Source organism: Ranitomeya variabilis, chromosome 3 (assembly GCF_051348905.1).
Source record: "Ranitomeya variabilis isolate aRanVar5 chromosome 3, aRanVar5.hap1, whole genome shotgun sequence".
In the NCBI taxonomy this organism is placed as follows: Eukaryota; Metazoa; Chordata; class Amphibia; order Anura; family Dendrobatidae; genus Ranitomeya; species Ranitomeya variabilis.
The window spans coordinates 486,442,771-486,467,387 of NC_135234.1; the positions used below are offsets into that span (position 1 = coordinate 486,442,771).

The 24,617-nt window shown below is 41.8% G+C and overlaps 1 protein-coding gene across 8 annotated transcripts in view; it reads left to right on the forward strand.

Moving 5' to 3' along the window:
* The window catches only part of GPM6B (glycoprotein M6B), a 187,275-nt gene extending 183,635 nt beyond the window's left edge, over positions 1-3,640 (forward strand). For 4 of the 8 annotated variants that reach the window (XM_077296794.1, XM_077296790.1, XM_077296793.1 and 1 more), the window contains one exon: positions 503-1,589. In XM_077296794.1, coding sequence (XP_077152909.1) covers positions 503-583 — 81 coding nt within the window. In that variant the 3' untranslated portion in view covers positions 584-1,589. Of the gene's footprint in view, positions 1-502; positions 1,590-1,891 lie in introns of those variants that run through there. The other 4 variants (XM_077296792.1, XM_077296788.1, XM_077296791.1 and 1 more) reach the window with 1 other exon arrangement.
* Positions 3,641-24,617: the final 20,977 nt, after the last annotated feature.

Genomic DNA, 24,617 nt, shown 5'->3' on the forward strand with positions numbered 1-24,617 from the left:
TAAATTCTATACATAACATAGTCAACTCATAACGTAGTATTAATGCATCAGATTAGCTAACTACATTTCCCCCATAAATCCAGTTATGCATCGATTCCAAAGGAATTAAATTATTAGACTATCACTAGTAATAAAATTTGACTATTTGTGGACATGAATCCTAAAAATGTACAAAACCCATTTCCGGCACTTTTCCTTAAATCTCACCATTTTCTTTCAACGAGTGTCCTTTCTTTTCTCTTATGGACGCAAGTATTCTGTAAAGCCAGCTGTTACCTAGCGGAACATGGACAGCACCAATCTATGAATAGTTATTGTATAAGAATGAACCCCCAAAATAATATACAGTGGGTCTTTTATTTCTGTCTGATCCCGACCACTTTTATCATGGGGAACTCAATCCCAATCTTCCTAAAATTAAGACTATAGTGATTTCCAAGGCTGCGCGAGGCATTGCAGTGCCGTATCTTACACACCTTTTTATTTTGTTCTTTTCCACCAGCTGATCTACATGATGGCAACCACATATAACTATGCCGTTTTGAAGTTTAAGAGTCGGGAGGATTGCTGCACTAAATTCTAATGTGTTTTAGTCACAGCGTTAGGAAGACTACATTGTTGTAGCTTAAACCACCACTGACACTCTCTGGACTAAACCCAGTCTAGCATTTACAATTTTTTTATGATTATTATGTTGTGTTTTTTTTCATTTTGTATATAGCAAGTGTCACTCAATAGCATCATAGAGTAATATTAAAACTATATTGTATGTAAAACACGACCACGAGATCTGGCTAAATTCTGTTACTTAAAGCAGAGCACATCCATTTGGCATCTGTTGAACGATGTCTGAAACGCGTGCCTTCCCTGATGCCCAACACCCAACATGCGGTACGTTTCTAGACACGAAGTTGGGTCATCAAGGTATATGAAGCTTCACTATTGCCACAGCTACAGCATATGTATTTTTTGTAGAAACTATTACTAACTAATAACAGTGCTAATTCGCCCTTAATTGTCCAGATTCAGTTGTTGTAGGCGTTTTTCTTTTTTTTTTTTTTTCCCTTGCAAAACGCACTTGTACAGTTGAAATAAATGACGGTAACAGATTATTATTTATTAGCCAGATCTCAGACAATAAGCGCGGCTGATAGGCCCTTGAGCACTAGATTCGAGACCAATGATTTGACATGCAATTAATGGAGGCGTAGCTGGCCAAGCGAGGACGACACAAGGAAGTGATGTGTGGCAGGAAATAGTGCAGAGGAGGAAGTTCCGTGTGACATAATTATCACTGGATACATGACATGGAAGTTTGAAAGAAGAATAGAAGCACTAGCAATAAATTCATTTTATAACCTATTTTTGTAGTTGAATAAAGTGGCAATAAACACTAATTTGTGGCCTGCATGCTTCTGTGTATACATTTTTACCTCCACAGGTTCATTAATAGTTGAAGAATAATTCAGGCGACTTCCATCATTTCTATTCCTTTATGTACTGAGGTTTCCCTCACATATGTACATGCCTGTCTGATAAAATATCCCTTTTATATACCATTAAAATAAAATAATTTGTATCCTCGTCAATTGTTTTTGAGGGGTTTGTTGCTTTAACCATCTGGCAAAACACATTTCCTCTCAATTAATTTTACTCCTGGCTTCCTAACTTCCTTAGTTACTTTCCTCATCCTTTGTTTTTTTCAGCCATAGTAAACCAAGTGCATGCCTAAACAGAAAGTTATTAATGTCCGCTACAGGGTTAAAAAAAAGCCTATTAACACTTATTTATGATTTATTATTAAACTACTACTACTATTAGTACTCTAATAACCTGCTTGCTTTGCCTCTTGACACGTTTACTAGCCATCGTGCTCACCCTTCTCTTGCAGATCCACTTCCTCATGATTCTGGCTTCTAATTGGGCCTACTTAAAGGATGCGAGCAAAATGCAGGCCTACCAAGACATTAAAGCTAAGGAAGAGCAAGAACTTCAAGACATCCAGTCGCGATCAAAAGAACAGCTCAATTCTTACACATAACTTCTTAACCATGACACGGCATGAAATGCAGTAGCCTTTATGATTAATCAATTAATGCAGATGTGTACCATTGAAAGAAACCTGAACGAGCCACCGGCTATTATTATATGGATTTTAAAATGCAGCGAATAAGAACATCCTGACGTTCTCCCCCATATTTTGTGATCTCAGGCGTTTTAAAATGAAGCACTTTATAAGGTATAAGGTATCAGTGTTTTTCTCCCTTGGTGGAATTCGGATTTCCCAAATAGAGGGAGCAGGTGTTGACAGGCAGCAGGTCATACTTGGACATTAAATAGGTGCAAATACAGTACTTGATTTGAGAACCATTATGGTCAATTTCTATAAAGTGTTACCATTTTGAACTGAATCAATGACCCGAAAACATTTCTACGTATAATACTGATTCTTTAAAAAATTCAAATGAAAGGAGCTTAAGTGTCATAATTATCATCCCAAGCATCAGGGACACCCATGATCAGTCAGTTTGGTTCCCCTTCCCCCTCCTCCATTTTCCAAATAAAGTATACTAGTCTCCTACAGACCATTGAGACAGACAGATTGTGACCTAGACCAATTCTTCTGACAGTGAGCCCACCAATTTTGTGAGACCTTGTGGTTAAGCGAAACTAAGGATTCAGTCAAATTGTAGGTCCTAGTTCTCTACTATAAGTATTTGCTCTCCCCTACCCCAACCTTCCCATCCAAAAAAAAAGAGGATCCAACCTCATTTCACCTCGAAGTCAACATCAAAAGAACAAGAACTAAGACCTTAGTGTAACGTTCCTAGTTTCGTGGTAAATTGCTAGGGTATACTTGTTCAGCTAATGAAATGGCTGCATGCATTTTGAATTTAGACGATCGGTCCAAGTTAACACATCTTAATTAATAGTGTTAGTCTTAGGTAACGATGATCAACAAAAATGACAGTGGTGCATTGAATATATATAGTATTACATTGTTGCTGTAGATCATTCCTATTTCTGTAGTTGATTGTGATTTTTGTTTTGACAGTTGCACTTCCAAAATATTATAAAAAAAAAAAGAAAAAAAAATGAAAAGAAACAAAATAAAAAAATCCATACAAATGTGAAGTGTAGACGGTACAGATATAGATGATCATGTCCAGTCTACTTGACCTGAAGATATTACTTATCGTTGACGTGTTAACAGACAGTGTTCAGGTATTTTGTTTGGTTACAATCCTGAAAGGACGTTTTGTTTTTGACAATTTCGAAATTGAGGCGTATATTGTATTTAGGTAACATGTTACTTTAATAGCCTAGCTTTTTGTTGAAGCCAATGCATGGAAAACTCGTAATTCTTTCTACTGCAATGCAGGTGATTGTTCTAGCCCAGTGTCCTAATGTATGGATAACGAAGGCAATGTCTTAATTTTTTTTTCTATTCTGTGTAGTTGACTGAAGTTTTCTTTTTGAGATCCCTTTTAGTGTAATTATTTTTATGTAAAAGAAAAAGAAGCATTTACCTTTTGCTATGTATAAATTTTTGTAACCTAACAGTGAATCAATATTTTCTATCAGTGCCAAGGGCTTCCTGTAGTTATATCCAAGTGTTATAATAAATATTTGTAGATAACCGCCTGGTTCTGTGATTTCATGTTTATTTTTGTGCACATATCTGTACTAGAGTTTTATAAATCTTACTTAGTTTTCTCTATACAGGTAATTTTTAATATTTTATGTAGTATTTTTATTATATAAATGTTATTAGCATATACATTAACATGTATTAATATTTTGAGTGTACAATCGTAAGACAAACGAGGGCAAAACTGAGAAGGTATCTAATGGTACATTTTTATATAATTGTGGCATTTTATCGCTTACACAGGCACTGTAGCTAGTCTGTAAGAGCAACCTCTCTTGGTACTACCTTTGGGTTCCATTCATATGTAAAGAGTAAAGGAGTAACTACACTTAACCCCTTCACCCCCCCGAACCAGTTTTCACCTCCATGACCATACCAAATCTTACAATTCTGACCACTGTCACTTTGTGGCAATAACCCTGAAACGTTTCAATTGATCCCACTGATTCTGAGATTGTTTTTTTTTTCTATAACGTATTCATGATAGTAGTATAGTATTATTATTATTTATTATTAGTAGTAACATTTGTTCGATATGACTTGCATTAAATTGTGAAAACATTGAAAATTTGGCAAAAATGTCACAATTTTCTGACTTTTAATTATTATGCCCTTAAACCAGAGAGTTGTGTTACACAAGATAGCTAATAAATAACATTTCACACATCTACTTTTACATCTGCATAATTTTTGAAGCATCATTGTTTTTGTTAGTTAGAGGGGTTAAGTTATCAACAAAATTTACAAAACCATTTTTTTAAAGGGAAACACTTATTAACCTGCAGATATGCGGTTAATCTGCAGGTTAACAGCGTTATTATGCTGCCGAATGCAGCGGGAAGAAAATTATCTTTATTCTTCACTTCAGCATTCGGTTGTCATAGGGACGGGGCCAGTTCAGTCACCGCTTTGAGAATACAGAGCGGCCGCTGTTACAGCGCCCCCGGTGACACTGGCTCTACATTGCAGCCGGTTGTCAGGTTTTGAGGTTCAGACTCAACCGCCGCTCCGTGACTGAACCGGCACCGCCACCTCCATATGACTGAAATGGAATGTTGGCAGGGAGAATACAGATCATTTTCTCCCCGCTGCATTTGGCTGTGTGCAGGCGCCGGGCAGTATCATAACTCTGTTAACCTACAGATTAACCATCATTCCATCAATGAGGCTTATAATCTTTGGCATGTGAGGTCCACTGGTTCATTTTCTGTCCTAGAGCATCTGCGTGGCGGTTCGGTATCACTTGAGGAAATATAAAGGAAGGTGGCATCCCTCCCTCACGATCAGTGTCTGAGACAAAACTCGTTTGCCTACTCGGCTGAACACCATGATTGGGCCGAGCAGGACATGTTTTTCACGTGTGTGTGTTAACCAAATTCTATTCAAGTGTGTGAGTGCATGGTGTAAACTTTTTATTTACAAGAAAGGGTAAAAAAAAAAATGGCACAAAAGAATCTGGAAAAGAGAAAAATAAAATAAAAATTTGCTAAAATTAAAAATAAACTGACGCCAGTAAAAAAAAGAATTACTGATTGCCCACAACTATGACACCAGTCCTAACTATATTCAGTAAAAAAATACTGTAGTAGAGGCTGATCACTACAGTATGTTTTTACTGTCCCTAATATAGCCCTATAAACTAATCTAAATTTTCATTTGATTTTTTTTTTAACAAAAAAACCACTGGATGCTGATCAATGATGTGCGTCACTGATCAGCGCTCGGCGGCTGTAGGATGTACACATGGATTTTGTGCAAAAGGGGGGGAAAATGGACAGGAAAAAAAATTCCTGGCCAAAAGTGAGCACAGATGCTGATCAGTGATGTGTGTCACTGATAAGCAGCTCAATGGCTGCAGGATGCACACACAAAGGAGGTGCAAAGGTGGGGGAGTGGAAAAAATGGTCAGGAAAAAAGTCCTGGTCAAAAGCGTGCATGAGTGTCGGTCAGTGATCAGCGCTGGGTGGCTGTAAGATGTACACACTGATGTGCTGCAAAAGGTGGGGAGTTGAAAAGAAAGTTCCCGGCCTAGAGTGAGCACTGATGCTGATCAGTGATGTGCATCACTGATAAGCTGCTTAGTGGCTGCAGCACCCACGCACTGAGGTGGTGCAAATGAGGAGGGGTGGAAAAAAAAACGCGAAAAAAGTCCTGGCAAAAAGTGAGCATGTGTGACTATCAGTGATGTGTGTCACTTATCAGCGCTCGGCTACAGGATGCATGAAAAAAACTGCTGTTATAGCACCTATCATAGGCTGGACCTCAGTGTTTTAGGCATTTGTGAACATATCGGAAATTTTGAGAAAATTTTGCAATTTTTAAACTTTTAATTCTCATGCCCTTAAACCAGAGAGTTATATCACACAAAATAGTTAATAACTAGTGATGAGCGAATATACTCATTACTCGAGATTTCCCAAGCACGCTCGGGTGTCCTCCGAGTATCTTTTAGTGCTTGGAGATTTAGTTTTCTTCACCGCAGCTGAATGATTTACATCTGTTAGCCAGCTTGATTACCCTGTTTCCCCGAAAATAGGGTGCCCCCCAAAAGTAAAGCATGCTAGCGGGAGCACTGTGCCTGCTAATATAAGGCACCCCCCGAAAATAAGGCATACCTTGTTCTGTGCATGGAGCATGCAGTTGTGTCTCGCTCCCGCTGTCACCGCTGTCCAGTGCCCTCCGGTGCCCGCCACTGCAGCCACGCTGTTCGCAGGAGTTAATCACAGCCTCGGAGCTGTGTGCCGATCTCTGCCCATGAGCCCTGCGCCAATCACAGCGCAGGAACCATCACGGGCTAGCTGACGTCATCCATAGCCTCTGATCCTGGGCTGTGATTGGCCCAGGGCTCCTGCGCTCTGATTGGCCCAGGGCTCCTGCGATCTGATTGGCCCAGGGCTCCTGCAGCACCAAATCACTGAAAGCAGCACCGTGGAGGAAACCAGTAAGAAAGTGTGTGTGTGTGTGTGTACGGTACACACATGGGAGGCTGCAGTGGGATACTGTGATAATGGGAGGCTGCAGTGGGATACCGGGATGATGGGAGGCTGCAGTGGGATGATGGGAGGCTGCAATACTGTACTGTAGAATGATGGGGGCTGTAATGGAATGATGGGGGTGCTGTATTGGGGACTGTAAAGGGATGATGAGGCTGCAATGGGATGATGGGAATATTTGGGGCTGCAAAATGATGATGGGGCTGCTACGGTAAAGGAACTGCTGTTGGTGATTGTTACGGTACAGTGTCCAGAAAGTGTGTGGGAGCCATTTTAGAGCCCTTATGTTTTGTGGCCCTGTGTGGGAGTCAGGCAATTACAGTACCGTACCATAGTGTGTTACTTTGATTTGTTTGCTTTTCTGCTGAACGGTCTACCGTAAAGTACTGTACTGTAAAAGAAATACCGTAAACAATGGTGATACGGTATATTTTTACCCCTAGACATGAGCGCTAAAAGAAAGAGCTATTCCGTCGAGTACAAAAAAGGAATCGTGGAAGAATCTTGGGGCAAAAATCTTACTGAATTCTGCAAAGAGAAAATGTTGAGTGTCCGAATGGTCCAAAAATGGCGAGCAGATTACGGTAACCCCAGTCAACAAGTGGACAGCGGAAATGCTAAAAAGCGCAAGGTTGGATCTGGTCGGCAACCGTTATATTCCGAGCTGGAAGACCTGATCTGTGAGTGGGTTGCTGACAGGAGAGCAAAGACATTAGTTGTGACTAGGGCTCAGATTCAAGAATTTGCCCTTGCAATGGCACCACAGTTTGAAATTGCCCCAGAAGAATTCAAGGCATCACAACACTGGCTGGATGACTTCCTTCAACAAAGTGAACTGTCTTTGAGAAGATCCACAACACTCTTTAGGCTGGAAGATGCTGAAATTATTAAACGCGCATTTGCATTCAAAACCTTTGTTGATGACGCTGACTTCTCTAAATACAATCTGTCCAACATGATTGCCATGGATGAAACTGCAGTGTTTATGGGCCAAGCATCTCAAACAACAATTGAACAATGAGGTGCCTCCTCAGTGTACGTTCCCTCGACTGCTTATGAAAGTGCACGTGTTACCTGTATTTTGGCGATGCGTCTGGATGGCACTTTACTCATTTCAAAGGGCAAGAAAGACAAGATTGAACGTGTTTCAGGCATTTATATTCTTGAAACTAAAAAAGCCTGGGCCACACAAGCAGTTATAAGGAAGTGGGTCGATTTAATGCTGCCACTTGTTATGCGAGGGAGCCAAAGAGGAATGCTGATATGGGATGCAGCCAGCACACACCTCGCCAAAGACATGAATACTTCCTTCATGAGAGAAAAACTTTGTGAAACCTAAACTGCCAGAGATTGTGATTTGGGTGAAGAATTCATGGGAGAAAATCACTGACACTTGCATTGCAAATGCACTACGAGCAGGCTACCTTGACAAGAAGTGCTCATTTAAGGACAGTGCTATTGCTAGACATGAGAGATATGGGCCAATGATTCTGAAAGAAATGGAGTCGCAAGAAATTCCACAGGAACTTCAGAGTTTGGATTGTTATGATGATGTTCCAGAAGATGATGACATGGTTGTCATTGAATAAATCTGGTTTTGTGTTATTAAATATTGAGATCAGTAAATGAACCATTGTTCGTTGTTTTACATGTTGTACATGGAAATACCGTAATTATACGGTAGTAACAAGAAATTCTTGATACGATTCACAGTTTATTTGATTCTACTGTTTTGTGATGACTACTGTTCAGCATACGCTGGTATGTTAATAAATGTTAATTTTTTTGTTCAAAAAAAATTTGTCAATTCTTTTTCTTGAGAAAATAAGACACCCCCTGAAAATAAGACATGGTGCAACTTTCGGAGCAAAAATTAATATAAGACGGTGTCTTATTTTCGGGGAAACAGGTTGCATGTGGGGATTCCCTATCCACCAGGCAACCCCCACATGTACTTATACTGGCTAGTAGCTGTAAATCATTCTGCTGCGGTGATGAAAACTAAATCTCCGAGCACTAAAAAATACTAGGAGGACACCCGAACGTGCTCGGGAAATCTCGAGTAACGAGTATATTCGCTCATTACAATTAATAACACGTGTCTAATTTACATCTGCATCGTTTTTTAAACATAATTTTTTTGGTAGGAAGTCAGAAGGGTTAAAAGTTGATCAGCAATTTCTCATTTTTCTAACAGAACTTGCAAAACTGTATTATTTTCAGTACCACATCACATTTGAAGTGACTTTTGAGGCCTGTATGACAGAAAACACCCAAAAATGGCACCATTCTAAAAGCTGCACCCCTCAAAGTCCTCAAAACCACATTATTCAGATGCTTCACAGGAAATGATGCGATGTGGAAGGGAAAAAAAATTCCTTTTTGTTTTTTTTCATAAAATTACTTTAGCCCCAATTTTTTTTATTTTTACAAGGGTAAAAGGAGAAAATAGAACTCAAGTTTTGTTGTGCAATTTCTCCTGAGTATGCTACCTCATATATGGGGAAAACTACTGTTTGGGTGCATGGCAGGGCTTGAAAGGGAAGGAGCATCGTTTGATTTTTTTTTCAATGCAAAATTGGTTGGATTCGAGAGTAGACGCCATGTTGCATTTGGAGAGCCTCTCATGTGCCTAAACAGTGGAAACCCCCAACAAGTGACCCCATTTTGGAAACTACACCTCTCAAGGAATTTATATAGATGTACCCCCGGGTGCTTCACAGCGCCGTGAAAATAAAAATGTTTTGAGTCCCAAATTTTTATTAGTTCAATGTGTTGTGCAATTTCTCCTGAGTCTGCAGATAACCCATATGTTGGGAAAAACTACTGTTTGATTGCACGGCAGGGCTCAGAAAGGAAGGAGTCAGATTTTTGGAGTGCAGACTTTAATGGAATTGTCTGCGGGTGTCATGTCACATTTGGGGTGCCCCTGATGTGCCTAAACAGTGTACTCCCCTCCCAAGTGACTGCATTTTAGAAACTAGTCCCATCAAGGTATTTACCTAGAAGTGTGATGAGTACCTTGAACAGAATTTTACAATTCTGAATTGCGAAAATTAAGAAAAACGTTTTTTTCCACAAAAAGATGATTTTGGTTTTTCACCATAAAATCTTTTTATTGGTGCCTTCATCATGGGACCCAGGAAGCCATGGATGTATGATGCTGCCGATTGGAGGCTGACAATAGGCAGAAAAAAGGCTAACTCCTCCCAGCAGGCTGCCCCAACCAACTGGCTGAGAGCTAACCAGTTTGTGAGAGAGTAGTAGGTAATGAGATGAAGGATTACCCTAAGATGAACCAAAAAAAGGCACAAATAAGGGCGGATGTTTAGTCACCCAATGAAGCCTCGAAGAAAAAGATTTTATAGTGATTAACCAAAATATTCTTTTCTCTATCGCTTTATTGGGGGACTCAGGAAACCATGGGACATCCTAAAGCAGTCTTTAGGGTGGGAAGATACACACTAAAAAATGTAAGGTCAGTCTACTGCTGTATGAAGGACCTTCCTGTCCAGATTGGCATTTGCTGAAGCATATGAAAGAACTGTAAAGCACTAGGAGAAGGTGTGGACTGAAGACCAGCCTAGCAAATCCAAGAGCAAACAACCCATGAAGCTCCCAAAGTCGTGGGGAGAGTCATGATCCTAAGTGGAATTGGTCTTTTCTTCACTCTGTTCATAGACAAGATCCTGGCTGAAAAAGAGGCCACTCCAGAAGATGGGAGGAAAAAAATACGAATTACCTATAGAGGGAAGGGAATTAACCACCTTAGAAGGTAGTGGTGCAACTAGTCGAAGGACCTCTGGCAACCAGGCATTGAACCCCTTTTATCCTTGTGGGACAAAGGTCAAGATCTCCTGGAAGAAGATAGATGTAACCACATTAGGAAGGAAGGATGGAACAGGACGTGTGGTGAAAAGGTGGATGCTTCGCTGTGATTATGGTATAGATAAAAACCCGGTTGGAGAGAACCAGCTGCCTACTGGGCTACAGCTTCTGTGTCATGATGCAAACAAAGGGACCCTGGGAAGGCAGGTCTGGACAATCTGGGAGTGACAGCCCCCCCCCAGCAGGAAGCTGCAGAGAGAAGCGGAACATTGAGTTTGGTCCAAAAACACCAGTTTGTGTTATTTAGCATTCCACTCTGGATGCAAGTAACAGCTAGTGCAGGTTGGGTGAGAAACCTTAATGATTTAGAAGTTGGAGTCCTGAATAAAGGCCTCAATTTCATACCTACCTCCAATTTTCAAACTTTTGAGAGTGTTAAAGATTTACATCTTTTCACAAGAAAATTAAAGTGGAAAAAGTTTTTTTTATCAGAGAGGATAAGAGGACGTGCAGAGACATGGATATACCAGATGCCCTACTGGCGGATGTTAGATTTTTGTATGATTTAGCAGACTCTACCCCGGAACACAGGGGGAAAGGACCTTTTACTAAACTAAAAAGTAAAAGTAAAAAAATGCCCCCAATACAAGGTGATCGATCTGCAATAGACATTTTTGAAGAGCTGGTGACCAGAGATTTGGAGAAATTGGAAAACGAACCAATGGGAGGGAAGTACAATTTGTCCAAATCAGAAATGGAGACTTTAAAGGGTCTAGAGAAGGACCCCAAGATCGTAATTAAACCCTCAGATAAGGGGGGAAATACAGTGATCATGAACCATGAGGATTATGTAGACATGTGTGATAAGATCCTCATAGATCCAGAAAATTACGAAAAGATCTCCTCAAATCCCACTTTATTGTATAAAAAACAACTTAAGGTGATCTTAGACAGAGCTTTAACTGATGGCTTGATTGACAGAAATGAATTTGAGTACCTGTCCCCACAACATCCAGTGGTAGCAACCTTCTATTGCCTCCCAAAAGTCCACAAAGGCCTGGTCCCCCTCAGGGGGAGACCGATAGTCTCAGGGATCAATAGTCTCTGTCATCGTGTGGGAATCTACCTTGATGAAGTTCTAAAAACATATGTAACATCACTGAACTCATATACAAGAGACTCAATGTACTTACTGAGGAAAATAGACGGACTAATTTTAGAACCGGGGGCCCTACTTTGTAGCATTGATGTGGAGGCACTCTACTCGTCTATAAGACACAATGACGGTCTGAGAGCAGTAGAGTACTTCATCAGAAGTAGGGGCCAACAATATACGGGACACAATAAACTTATCTTGGACCTACTCGAGTTCTGTCTAACAAATTTTTTTTTTCTATTCAACGGTTCCATCTTCCACCAGCTCAGGGGCACTGCTATGGGCAATTCCTGTGCGCCCGCATATGCAAATTTGCTCCTGGGCTGGTGGGAGGAAACCGAGATTTTTGGGGACTCATTTATGGAAGAACAGGCCAACATAGCCTTTTGGTCCCGCTATATAGATGATGTGCTACTAATTTGGAATGGGGACGCTACAACTCGGACCAACTTTGTGTCTAAATTAAACAATAATCAGTTGGGATTGTCATTTACTTTTGAATACATTAGGGACAAATTACCTTTTTTGGACCTATATATCCAAAAAATGCAAGATGGACATCTGGACACCAAAACCTATAGAAAACCTACCTCAACGAATGCCCTCCTCAGATGGGATAGCCACCATCCGGTACCTCTGAAGAGGGGCATACCTAAAGGCAAATACCTGCGAGCAAGGCGTAATTGCTCCTCGGATGAGGAATACAAATTACAGGCAGATGATCTACAGACACGATTCTTGGCCAGAGGATACCCTGATGGCATCCTAAGGAAGGCCTACAATGAGGTCAAAGGTATTAATAGGAATAGCTTACTGGTGCCAGCTCCAAAAAGGGAAGAAATGCCCGTTTGCAGATACATCACTACCTACAATAATGGGGCTCAGAAAATACGCACTATACTGCAGAAACATTGGTCCATTTTGAACATGGATGAGGACATTGGAGAGATGGTGGGGGAGTTCCCGAGAATCACTTTTAAGAAAGGCAGATCCGTTGGGGATAGACTCATACACAGCCACTACTCACCGCCTGTTAAGGATACATGGCTCCCAAATCCACCAAAGGGATGTTATAAATGTAGTGGTTGTGTAGCATGCCCTGTAATTGCAGTGGGATCAAAGTTCCAGAGTGGAGTGACCGGGAAAGAGTATGAAATATACCAATTCATAAATTGTAGATCTAAAGGAGTGATATATAGAGCAGTTTGCCCGTGTGGCCTGGAGTATATTGGAAAAACAATACGCAAATTTAGAAGACGCGTGGGCGAACACCTGAGAGACATTGCCCTAAAGAGGGACACACCACTGTCCAGACACATCAATATGGAACATAATGGTGACAGTCGAGAACTTAAATTCATGGGGATTGATAAGATTGGTGCACCTAAGAGGGGAGGGAACTGGGACCAAATGCTATTACAGTGTGAGACAAGGTGGATTTTCCACCTCAAGACACAAACACCAAGAGGTTTGAATGAAACTCTTAACATACAGCTGTTTCTTGGAAAACTAGATTCAGCAATCTGAAGAACACTACATTGATTCTATTCTTCCTTCCCCCCTTTTTTCTCCTCATTAGGGCTCAATAGGACCATGAACAGGGCCAGACGTCGTGGAATTGGGGGCGCCACTCTTGCGTTTCTATTCTAAGGTGCCAACCTCCATTGCTAGGCAGGCGACAAACATTAGGAGCTTGGATAGGGACAGTGGGCATGTACATGATCCTATCCATCTGCCTGCTTTTTCTGTGCACCAGTCATAGTAACATAGTAACATAGTTAGTAAGGCCGAAAAAAGACATTTGTCCATCCAGTTCAGCCTATATTCCTATATTCCATCATAATAAATCCCCTGATCTACATCCTTCTACAGAACCTAATAATTGTATGATACAATATTGTTCTGCTCCAGGAAGACATCCAGGCCTCTCTTGAACCCCTCGACTGAGTTCACCATCACCACCTCCTCAGGCAAGCAATTCCAGATTCTCACTGCCCTAACAGTAAAGAATCCTCTTCTATGTTGGTGGAAAAACCTTCTCTCCTCCAGACGCAAAGAATGCCCCCTTGTGCCCGTCACCTTCCTTGGTATAAACAGATCCTCAGCGAGATATTTGTATTGTCCCCTTATATACTTATACATGGTTATTAGATCGCCCCTCAGTCGTCTTTTTTCTAGACTAAATAATCCTAATTTCGCTAATCTATCTGGGTATTGTAGTTCTCCCATCCCCTTTATTAACTTTGTTGCCCTCCTTTGTACTCTCTCTAGTTCCATTATATCCTTCCTGAGCATCGGTGCCCAAAACTGGACACAGTACTCCATGTGCGGTCTAACTAGGGATTTGTACAGAGGCAGTATAATGCTCTCATCATGTGTATCCAGACCTCTTTTAATGCACCCCATGATCCTGTTTGCCTTGGCAGCTGCTGCCTGGCACTGGCTGCTCCAGGTCTTTATATATAATTCCCCTCCCCCCCACCTCTCCAGAATGTCCTCTCCATGAAACACTATTTGTGGTTCGGTATATGGACGCTTTTAGGAGCCCATTTTTTTTTGGGGGGGGGGGCAATTGGCATGTAGGTTGTACAGCTTTGACCATTGGCCCCTTTATTAATTTTTTTTCCCCCTGGTGATATTTAGCCTGTATATGTCTGGGGTTATGATCCTCCCTTCCAGGAGAAGGTTTTGGTAGGATCAATATTAGCTGAGAAATAGCCCTGCACTTATAGATAGCACAATACGCTTGGAACAGTGTGTTTGGCAAGCGTGTAGGGGTTAATACATTTCTCCCAACATAACGCGGCATTGGAGACCCCATCTACTAGCCCAATGTGGCGTTGTACCTGGACTCTGGAAATTGATAAGCAGCGGGGGCGCCTGGACCTGAGGATACGGTCGGGCGTCGCGCTGCTATGGTAACCAGACTGGTGAGCGTCACAGGAAATGACACACACGATACAGCGATGCTCTCTATGGTGGGCATTGGTGACGCGACCTGGCAGTACTCTGCCATGTAAACAAACCTGCACGCGCCGCCGGAAATGACGCGTGCGGTCCAGCGCTGCGTTCCACACTGGGCGCACAGGACATGACGTCAGCCGGTGAGCCCGGGTCAGTATGGGGCAGACTATTTAAGAACAAGAAATACTGCTTCATAGCGATTGCCTCTCTACCCCCGCGTTTAGTCCCCCACAGAGCTGGAGGGAAAATGCATAGATCTCCCCTGATGAGTTGGACATAACGAAACGCGTAGGGAAATGTGCTTTCTACATTGGGGTTAAATTATTTCTCCTGACAGCGTGGGTGGATATGCGTGTGGCCAGAATCGTGTGCCCCCTCCTCCCAGATACTGTGCAGGTATTGAGTGATCGTACCCATACCAGAAAAAGGAAGTCCGGAGGTGAGACCGCTCCAATTTTTTATATATTGATCACTGTCACTGCATCTTCATATGATGGATGGAGATAAGAGATTTGCGGTTTGTGATTATGCTTGCCATGTGTCTTTGCATATGATTTGATTCTTCTAAGAGATTGGCTTACTAAAGGGTCATCTCAGGGATTTTGTTTTTTTCATTCCCCTTGAATGGGAATTTTTCTGAGAGTCCTTTTTGTTGTTCTTGGATGGTTAGTCATACCACTTTTAGCAAATATATTAAAAGTTAATTTTTATTATTCACACCCTGCTTTGATATACTATTTTTCGATTGGTGGATACTCCGTTTTTTGATTTTTTGCAGGTTGGGTGGAACCTGAACCTCGGAGGGTTGGTAGAAGGGGGGATTCTAGGTCTTTCCAGCACCCCTGGGCCGTGAGCTCCTCGAAGACTGCTCCCCAAGCCAGGAGCCACTATCCATGGATATTGCCTACCCCCAAAGGCAGAGGGACTCTCAAGTGGTGAGGAGTTTTGGCTCCTCCCAGTCTGGGATGCTGCACCCGAGGGGGGAACTAAAGTCTTATCTAGAGATGGACCTTCCTGTCCCTTGTGAAGGGAGGATAGTTGCTTTCCAATGTCACCCAAATTTTCTGAACACGCTCGAGAGGGGGTAGGGGAGAGGGCAGAGAGGTGGTCGCTGACGAGACGTTCACTCACGGAGAAGGACCGAGAACTCTTACCATGGGAAGAGATGTCCTACAAACTCTATGCCTTTTGGAATGAGATGCCCCACAAACTCTGCCTTTTGGAAAGAGATGCCCCACCAACTCTATGGTTTTCGAATGAGATGCCCCACAAATGGTCTTGGGAGTTAGGTGTCCCATAAACTCTATGCCTTTGCGATGAGTTGTCCCACCAACTGTAAGGTCTTGGAATGAACTATCCCACAAATTCTATGGATTTGGAATGGGATATTCCACAAACTCTATGGGAGTGATGTCCAGGAGTCCGCTTCTGGTCATATGGTGATTTAACTCATTCACACTATGTCTGTCACGGATGTGTCAGAGGTTGCAGACCCTTGCACTGCATCTGTCTGCAGAAGGTCGCAGTTGTTTGCTTTGCAGACTAGTGGCCACCTCCCCTGGTGCTCATGGCCACATCTGGACCTGGGTGTTTAGAACTCCCAACTTCCTGTTGGGAGTTGCATGTTATATTTCCTATTTGCACTTCTCTGTTGAAGTTTGAAGCTGTAGCAGTCTGTTAGCGTCCTCTTGGTATTTGGAGGGCATCTGCGTTTCTCTGAGTCTACTCAAGCCAAGTGTCGCCCTGGTTTCATGTATCCTTACTACCTTTAGTGTTAGTGGGATTGACTAGCGTCCATCCTGTCCTACCCGCTGCAGGGCTTATCGCCAGGGTCACACAGGGACTAGGTATCCTGCTCGGTGATAGGTGCAGAACCTATATAGGGATGGTAGGACAGACAGGGTGATGTTAGATCAGTCTAGGGGTCTCCACTTCCCCCTTCCCTAGTGCTTATTTCCCCTTCTTTTATCCCTTTATGTTGCACTTAGTCTGTCATACACTGAGCGTTACAATGTCCTGGCCTTGCGAGGAAGAGACAATGGTGGAAGAGCGAGATGCGCTAGGTTAGACCAGGGAATCGCTGGTACAGGGAACCAAAGCCTGAAGGCCGGACAGACTGGAGAGGGTCTACCTTGTCCTGTGTGGAGACCCTGGTGTTGAGAGGAAGATCGCATGGAGGCTGCGGCTAGAGCTGTGCCAGGGACCGTAGGCAGCCGCAGCCGGTGCTTTGTAGGGATCTGCAGGACACAAGAGCAATGCCACTGGTGGAAGAAGGAAAGGGTGAGGCCAGACAGGGGACCTGGTGAGCCAGCACTTGAGAAAGTAAAAGCCCAGGGATAAGCCCCAAAAAGTGTGAGGAATTCTCTGCGGCTTTGATTGGCTATGGAGCAAAGAGGGTTGTGGCCAAATCTGAGAATGGTGGGTAGGACAAAGCCGGGCCCTAAACTTGGAAAGGGCAGTGAGGGACAGAAATAAATGGGACTGTGGTAGGGAGGAATACCTGATCCAGACATAATCCTGGCTCCTTTTTCACAGTCCTGAAGACTGCATTAGAAGCCCCCTGGTGAGGGAGGGGGGTTGCTGAAATGGGTGTGTCTTCCTTCCTGCACCATTGTGCTCCCAGACTGGGCAGAAGACGGTGTCAATCCTGGCTGAGAGTGGGGGTGATCACTGGGTTGTGACAACAGTTTTCTTCCTGTCCCGCTCCATAGAGAGGGCTGGGGGTGGAAAGGCAGGACCGTCTGCCACAGCTGTGAGACATGCTTGAAGTGTTTTAGGGCTAGGGTTTTGCCTGTCAGACTGGAGAGGGTACGACACTATCACTCTCTGTATCTTAGGTGGGAAATCAGAGTGAGAAATTACACTCTTTAACTACGTAAATAGTAAGAAACTAAAAAATGATAGTGTTGGCTCCCTTAAAAATAGTCTCGGTGAAATGGTGAATGACGAAAAAGCCAATATGCTAAATTACTTTTTTCATCAGTATTTACACAAGAAAATTCCATGGCAGACAATATGATCAGTGATAACAAAAATTCCCCATTAAGTGTCACCTGCTTAACCCAGCAGAAAGTACGTCGGCATCTAAAAATCACTAAAATTGACAAATCTCCGGGCCCGGATGGGATACACCCCCGAGTACTGCAGGAATTAAGTACAGTCATTGATAGACCATTATTTTTAATCTTTAAAGAGTCCATAATAACAGGGTCTGTACCACAGGACTGGCGTATAGCAAATGTGGTGCCAATATTCTAAACGAGGACAAAACCTGAACTCAGAAATTATAGGCCAGTAAGCTTAACCTCTACTGTGGGTAAAATCCCGGAGGGCATTCTAAGGGATGCTATACTGGAGTATCTGAAGAGGAATAACCTCATGACCCAATACCAACATGGGTTTACTAGGGACCGTTCCTGTCAGACTAATCTGATCAATTTCTATGAAGAGGTAAGTTCCAGACTGGACCAAGGGAACCCAGTAGACGTAGTGTATATGGACTTTTCAAAAGCTTTTGATAGGTGCCACACAAAAGGTTGATACATAAAATGAGAATAATGGGGATAGGGGATAATATATGTAAGTGGGTTGAGAGCTGGCTCAGGGATAGGAAACAAAGGGTGGTTATTAATGGAGCACACTCGGACTGGGTCGCGGTTAGCAGTGGGGTACCACAGAGGTCAGTATTGGACCCTCTTCTTTTTAACATATTTATTAATGATCTTGTAGGGGGCATACAGAGTGGAATTTCAATATTTGCAGATGACACTAAACTCTGCATGGTAATCAATACAGAGGAAGACAATTTTATATTACAGGATGATTTATGTAAACTAGAAGCTTGGGCTGATAAATGGCAAATGAGCTTTAATGGGGATAAATGTAAGGTCATGCACTTGGGTAGAAGTAATAAGATGTATAAATATGTGCTTAATTCTAAAACTCTGGGCAAAACCGTCAATGAAAAAGACCTGGGTGTATGGGTGGATGACAAACTCACATTTAGTGGCCAGTGTCAGGCAGCTGCTATAAAGGCAAATAAAATAATGGGATGCATTAAAAGAGGCATAGATGCTCATGAGGAGAACATAATTTTACCTCTATACAAGTCACTGGTTCGACCACACTTAGAATACTGTGCACAGTTCTGGTCTCCGGTGTATAAGAAAGACATAGCTGAACTAGATCGGGTGCAGAGAAGAGCGACCAAGGTTATTAGAGGACTGGGAGGTCTGCAATACCAAGACAGGTTATTACACTTGGGGCTATTTAGTTTGGAAAAACGAAGGCTAAGGGGTGATCTTATGTTAATGTATAAATATATGAGGGCACAGTACAAAGACCTTTCTGATGATCTTTTCAATCATAGACCTGAGACAGGAACAAGGGGGCATCCTCTACGTCTGGAGGAAAGAAGGTTTAAGCATAATGACAGACGCGGATTCTTTACTGTAAGAGCAGTGAGACTATGGAACTCTCTGCCGTATGATGTTGTAATGAGTGATTCATTACTTAAATTTAAGAGGGGACTGGATGCCTTTCTTGAAAAGTATAATGTTACAGGGTATATACACTAGATTCCTTGATAGGGCGTTGATCCAGGGAACTAGTCTGATTGCCGTATGTGGAGTCGGGAAGAAATTTTTTTCCCCAGTGTGGAGCTTACTCTTTGCCACATGGTTTTTTTTTTGCCTTCCTCTGGATCAACATGTTAGGACATGTTAGGTTAGGCTATGGGTTGAACTAGATGGACTTAAAGTCTTCCTTCAACCTGAATAACTATGTAACTCAGTTGCCTGAAGTCACAAGCTGTATCTGACAGACAAAAGGAAATCATTAGTATTATACAAGATGGTAGAGATGGGTCTCTCTCCTTGGACACTAAGCAAAAACTGGTTAACTCTCTGCCAGTTGGTGGGTGTAGCCTGTTGAGGAGTTAGCATTTCTTTTTGCCTAGTGTCAGCCTCCTAGTGGCACCAGCATACACCCATGGTATCCGATGTCCCCCAATGAAGCGATAGAGAAATGTTTCTCCTGAGTACACAGATACCCCATATGTGGGGGAATACTACTTTTGAGGCACAGTGCAAAGCTCAGAAGGCAAAAAGAGCCATATTTCAGTTCAGATTTTGCTGGAAAGGTTTGAGGGTGCCATGTCACATTGGCAGAACCCCTGGGGTGCGTGCCAGAACAGCAGAAACACTCCATAAGTGACCTCATTTTAAAAACTACACCCCCCCCCCCAATGATTTTATCTAGGGGTGCAGTGAGCATGTTGACACCACATGTGCCTCACATAATTTTATAACATTGCATAGTGGAGAAAGAATAATTACATTTTTACTACTAAAATGTTGTTTTAGCCCCCAAGTTTTTAATTTATCTAGGCTAGTCGGAAAAAATAGACCTCAATTTGTTGTGCAATTTCTCCTGACAGCACCAATACACTACATGTAATCAGAAAATACTTTTCACAGAGCAAAACTCAGAAGGGATGGAGCGCCATATTGTAGCGTGGATTTTACGGTTATGGTTTGCTGGTTCCATGACCCAGTGGGAGAGCCCTTGATGTACCAGAACAGCAGAACCTTCCCATAAGTGACCCCATTTTGCAAACTACACCTCCAAATGAATTAATCTAAAGGTGCAGTGATCAAATTGAAACCTCAGGTGTGTTACAGAATGTTATACCATTGGGTAGTGAAGAAAAAAATAATTACATGTTTACCACCCAAATTTTGTTTTAGCCCCAGGTTTTCATTTTCAAACAGGGAAATGCGTGAAAATGGTACCAAAATTTGTTTCAAATTTCTGCTGAATGTAGAAATACCCCATATGTGGCTGTACAGTACTTTGTTAGCCATATGGAGAGACTCGGGAGGGATGGAGCGATATTTGCTTCCTGGAGAGCAGATTTCCTACAATAGTTTGTGCCCTCCATATACAGAGCCCCTAAGCTGTAGAAGAACAGAATCCCCCCTCAAGTGACCTAATTTTGGAAATTACACCTGTAGATAAAATCCCAAAGGGGTATAGTGATGATTTTGACTCCATGAGTGTTTTCCAGAAACAGGCTGCAGTGGATGTTTCTGAGTGAAAATTGCAAACTGCCACTGTAGTACCCTTATATTGTAGTGCCCAGTACATTATGCCCAGCTCATGCTTCTGGAGACATGCACGCATAACTTAGGTGGGCTCTCATCGAAATGACAAACATGTGGATGCTAAATGTGATTTAGGTACACTGTGGGGCTCAGAAGAGAGGGGGGCTTTTGAATATTGGAGTGCAAAATTCGCTAAAATTTCTTTTGGAGGGCGAGAAGCCATTTCACTTTTCTGGAGCCTTTGTGCTACCAGTAACGTGGAAGCCACTAAATTTCCATTCACAGATGACAAACCTGAGTGGGGACTTGCTTTTTTGTGGATTGAGATGAAGCTTTTATTGGGAGCATTTTACATAACATTTTGGATCACATTTATCCAGCGCTTTACGCTGAGCACTTGCATTGGGGTTTCCATCTAAATCTCTGAGTGACGTGATTCAGATGAAACGCACAAGGGATCCATTCACTATAAAGAGGCAGCAGAGTTACTCTGGATTCCGTCTGGCATCTGTTCAGCGGTGTCCTTTTCAAAGGTGCACAAAACTGTGGTCAATTGTACCTTTATACACGCCTAAAAAAGACAGACTCTGCCGGATCATAGCCCAGACTGCGTCCTCAGTGCCTCCATCTGTCTCATTATAGGGAATCTTTCGCCGGGGATTCCACATGAATCCCATATTTCCGATTTACACAGGAACCCTGCTGTAAGCGCTCAGCGCAGAGCGCAGGATAAATCTGAGTCGAGCTTTATTGCGATCTTTGGAAGGCAAAAACAGCAGGTGAAAAATTGGTTTTATTTATTTTTTACTCCGTTCCTCATGCGGTATAAGTGATTAGATGACTTTATTCTTAGGATCGGTGCAATTACAGCAATATCAGATTTATATAGTTTTTTTTTTTAATGTTTTCCTCCTGTCACTACTAAAACACTTAACATATAACAATGCGAAAACTAGTTTTTTGTTTTTTTTTGAGAGCTATAATTTTTCCAGATTTTTGCCGACAATCATGTGAGGGCTTGTTTTTGTGCGATGACTTGACATTTTTATTGATACCATTTTCAGCCATGTTTTTTGATCGCTTTCTATTCTGATTTTTGGGAGGCAGAATGAACACAACAGCAATTCAGGATTTTTTTTTTTTTATATACCGTTCTGCGTGTGATAACATAGATAAGGCAGCTTTATTCTTCGGGTCAGTATGATTACAGCGATACCACATTTACCATATATAACGTTTGTGCTTTTACATAATAAAAACCTATTTTCTAAAAAAAATAATTTTGCATCACTTTATTCTGAGAGCTATAATTTTTTTATTTTTTGCTGCTGGAGTTGTAGGACAGCTTGTTTTTTTGTAGGACAAGATGACGTTTTCAGCTATACCTTTTTTTTTTATTTACATTCATCTTTTTTATTGCGTTTTTGTTCACTTTTTGTTTAGCGGTATGATTAAAAAGCATAGTTTTTGCCTGTTTAATTTTTTTACGGTGTTCACTGAAGGGGTTAGCTAGAGGGACAGTTTTATAAGTCGGGTCGTTCCGGATGTAGCGATACCATTTGTGTACTTTTTTTTCATAAAAATATTATTTCATGGGTACAATATATATATTTTATTATTTTGTGATTTATTTATTTTTTTATATTTTGGGTAACCATGGCAATAATCGGCCCCTCACGATGACATCTTTTTTTTTGTCTAGAAATAAGTATCCAATTGTTTTGTTACATTTTCATCAATATACCAGAGCTATACCTACCACTTTGAATACTATGGTGTCCTTCTTACTAGGCGCTCTGAGACTTTTTAATTGGTCTTCTAATAAAGATGTATTGATTTTAATTCTGATGGTTCTCTTCTTTACTCTGGGTAATTATTTCTAGCCAGAATATCTGTTTGAAGCGAGAGCCGGGTGTCAGCCCCTCTGCAAGCAAAATTGCCAGGATGTTTCTATCCAAGGAAGTCCTTCCCAACCTGGACGTATGGATACGTCTAAGGTCGTGAAGGATTAAACCTGCCATACACATTAGGTGGTTGTTGACCAAAGCCATCTCAGCAGACTCTCTCATACACAGGAGCTCTGAGACAATGGAACCTGTTTAAATGGGTTACCGCAAGTTTGGAAGTTATTCCTTTTCCTCCGGATATGGGATAACTTTTCAATCGCTGGGAATCTGACCACTGGGACCCACACAATCTCGAGAACCGGAATACTGCAGCGCCCCAAATAAATGGAACTGTAGTTGATTTGGGGCACTGCTGCATCATTCATTTGTGGCTCTTCAAATAATGCCTTTAAGAGAGTGGTGAGGGGTATGAATAGGTAAAGGAAAATTTACTGATCAGATGGGTGGCAGTGTGCCAAGGTTTCTTTTCATTTTTTTTTTCCTAGTCCAGCCCTGGAAGTCTCATTATTATGTTGGGTAAGACTACAATGAAAGGGAATACCTCCATTAACAATACATATCAGGATGCACCATTTACGTGACGGTCATAACTAGAATAGGGCAAATTTGTTCAGGTTCCCTCTTATTCGGCAAGCTGCAGAGAGAAGACGGCTTCCTGAATCGCGCCAGCTGATCGGCGCTGCAGCTGCATGTGTGGCGGCTGTGTCACAGTCACAGGACATGCATGGAGAGCCCAACACACAGGCTTACCATGAAATAGATCACTCTGTAATGACTCTATATAATGAGTTTCACTTTTTGAATTGAAGAACTGAAATAAATTAACTTTTTTGATGGTATTCTAATTTTTTGAGAAGCACCTGTAGCTATCCTGGAGAAGTCAAAGGCAGTTTATTACAGCCTAGTTCATGTGGCTGCTGAAAATGAAAAAGTGGGTTTTAAGTCTAATATTAGGCCTGTGGGTCAGTGTGAAAATTCCTATTTTATAATTTTTTTTTTAAATACACATTGGAGAAAATAAGAATTTGATACGCTGTTTATTTTGCAAGTTCTCTCACCTACAAAGATTGGAGAGGTTTATAATTTTTATCGTACGTACAGTTCAACCGTGAGAGACCAAATCTTTGAAAAAATCATACAATGTGATTTTCTGGATTTTTTTTAAGTTAATTTGAATTTTTATTGCATGAAATAAGTATTTTATACAATAGAAAAACATAACTTAATATTTGGTACAGAAACCTTTGTTTGCAATCACAGAGGTCAGACGTTTCCTGTAGTTCTTCACCAAGACATCACTTTCCCTGAGGAAGCCACACTTGTGTGGCGATACGCGTGGGGTCCTTTTCCCACACTATTCTCCTCTCCAGCACTTATGGCTCCATTCAGGACCTGAATACTTTTGCAGCTATTTGGCCCAGGCCTTCTCTTGTCTCTCTGATTCCAGAGTAAAAATTGGGTAATCTTTTTATCTTCATGGCCTTACTTTGTGCCTCACTAAGTTATTAGGCTTACAATTCGACATATGCACATATATGTGCGTTTACTTATTTGTTTATCTATTTATATATATAGTGGTGTTCAAAAGTCCTGCATAGGATAAATTGATTTTTCAAGTTTTAAACGTTTTCTGTCGAATATCTTCGATGCTAATATGACATATTATATATGGTTTTGTACAGAATACAATTTTGCATTCTCTCCCTGTAATATTTTTGGCTTGGAATTACCCAGAACAGGCCCAGATCTGGTCGGCCCAGAAAGTCAACTAAAAGGGAGGATAGAGTACTGATAAGAACATCCCTTGCCAATCGAAAGCTCACCTCTCCTCAGCTTCTGCGAGAATGGCAAGAAAAGTGCAATATTGAGGTAGCAACATCAACTGTTAGGGCTCATTTCCACATGCGAGACATACGTCCGTGTCTCGCAGGTTAAAACCCTCTTCTGGCGCCGGCACTTGGGAGCGGAGCGTGCAGCTCCATGTGTTGCTATGCAGCCGCACGCTCCGCTCTG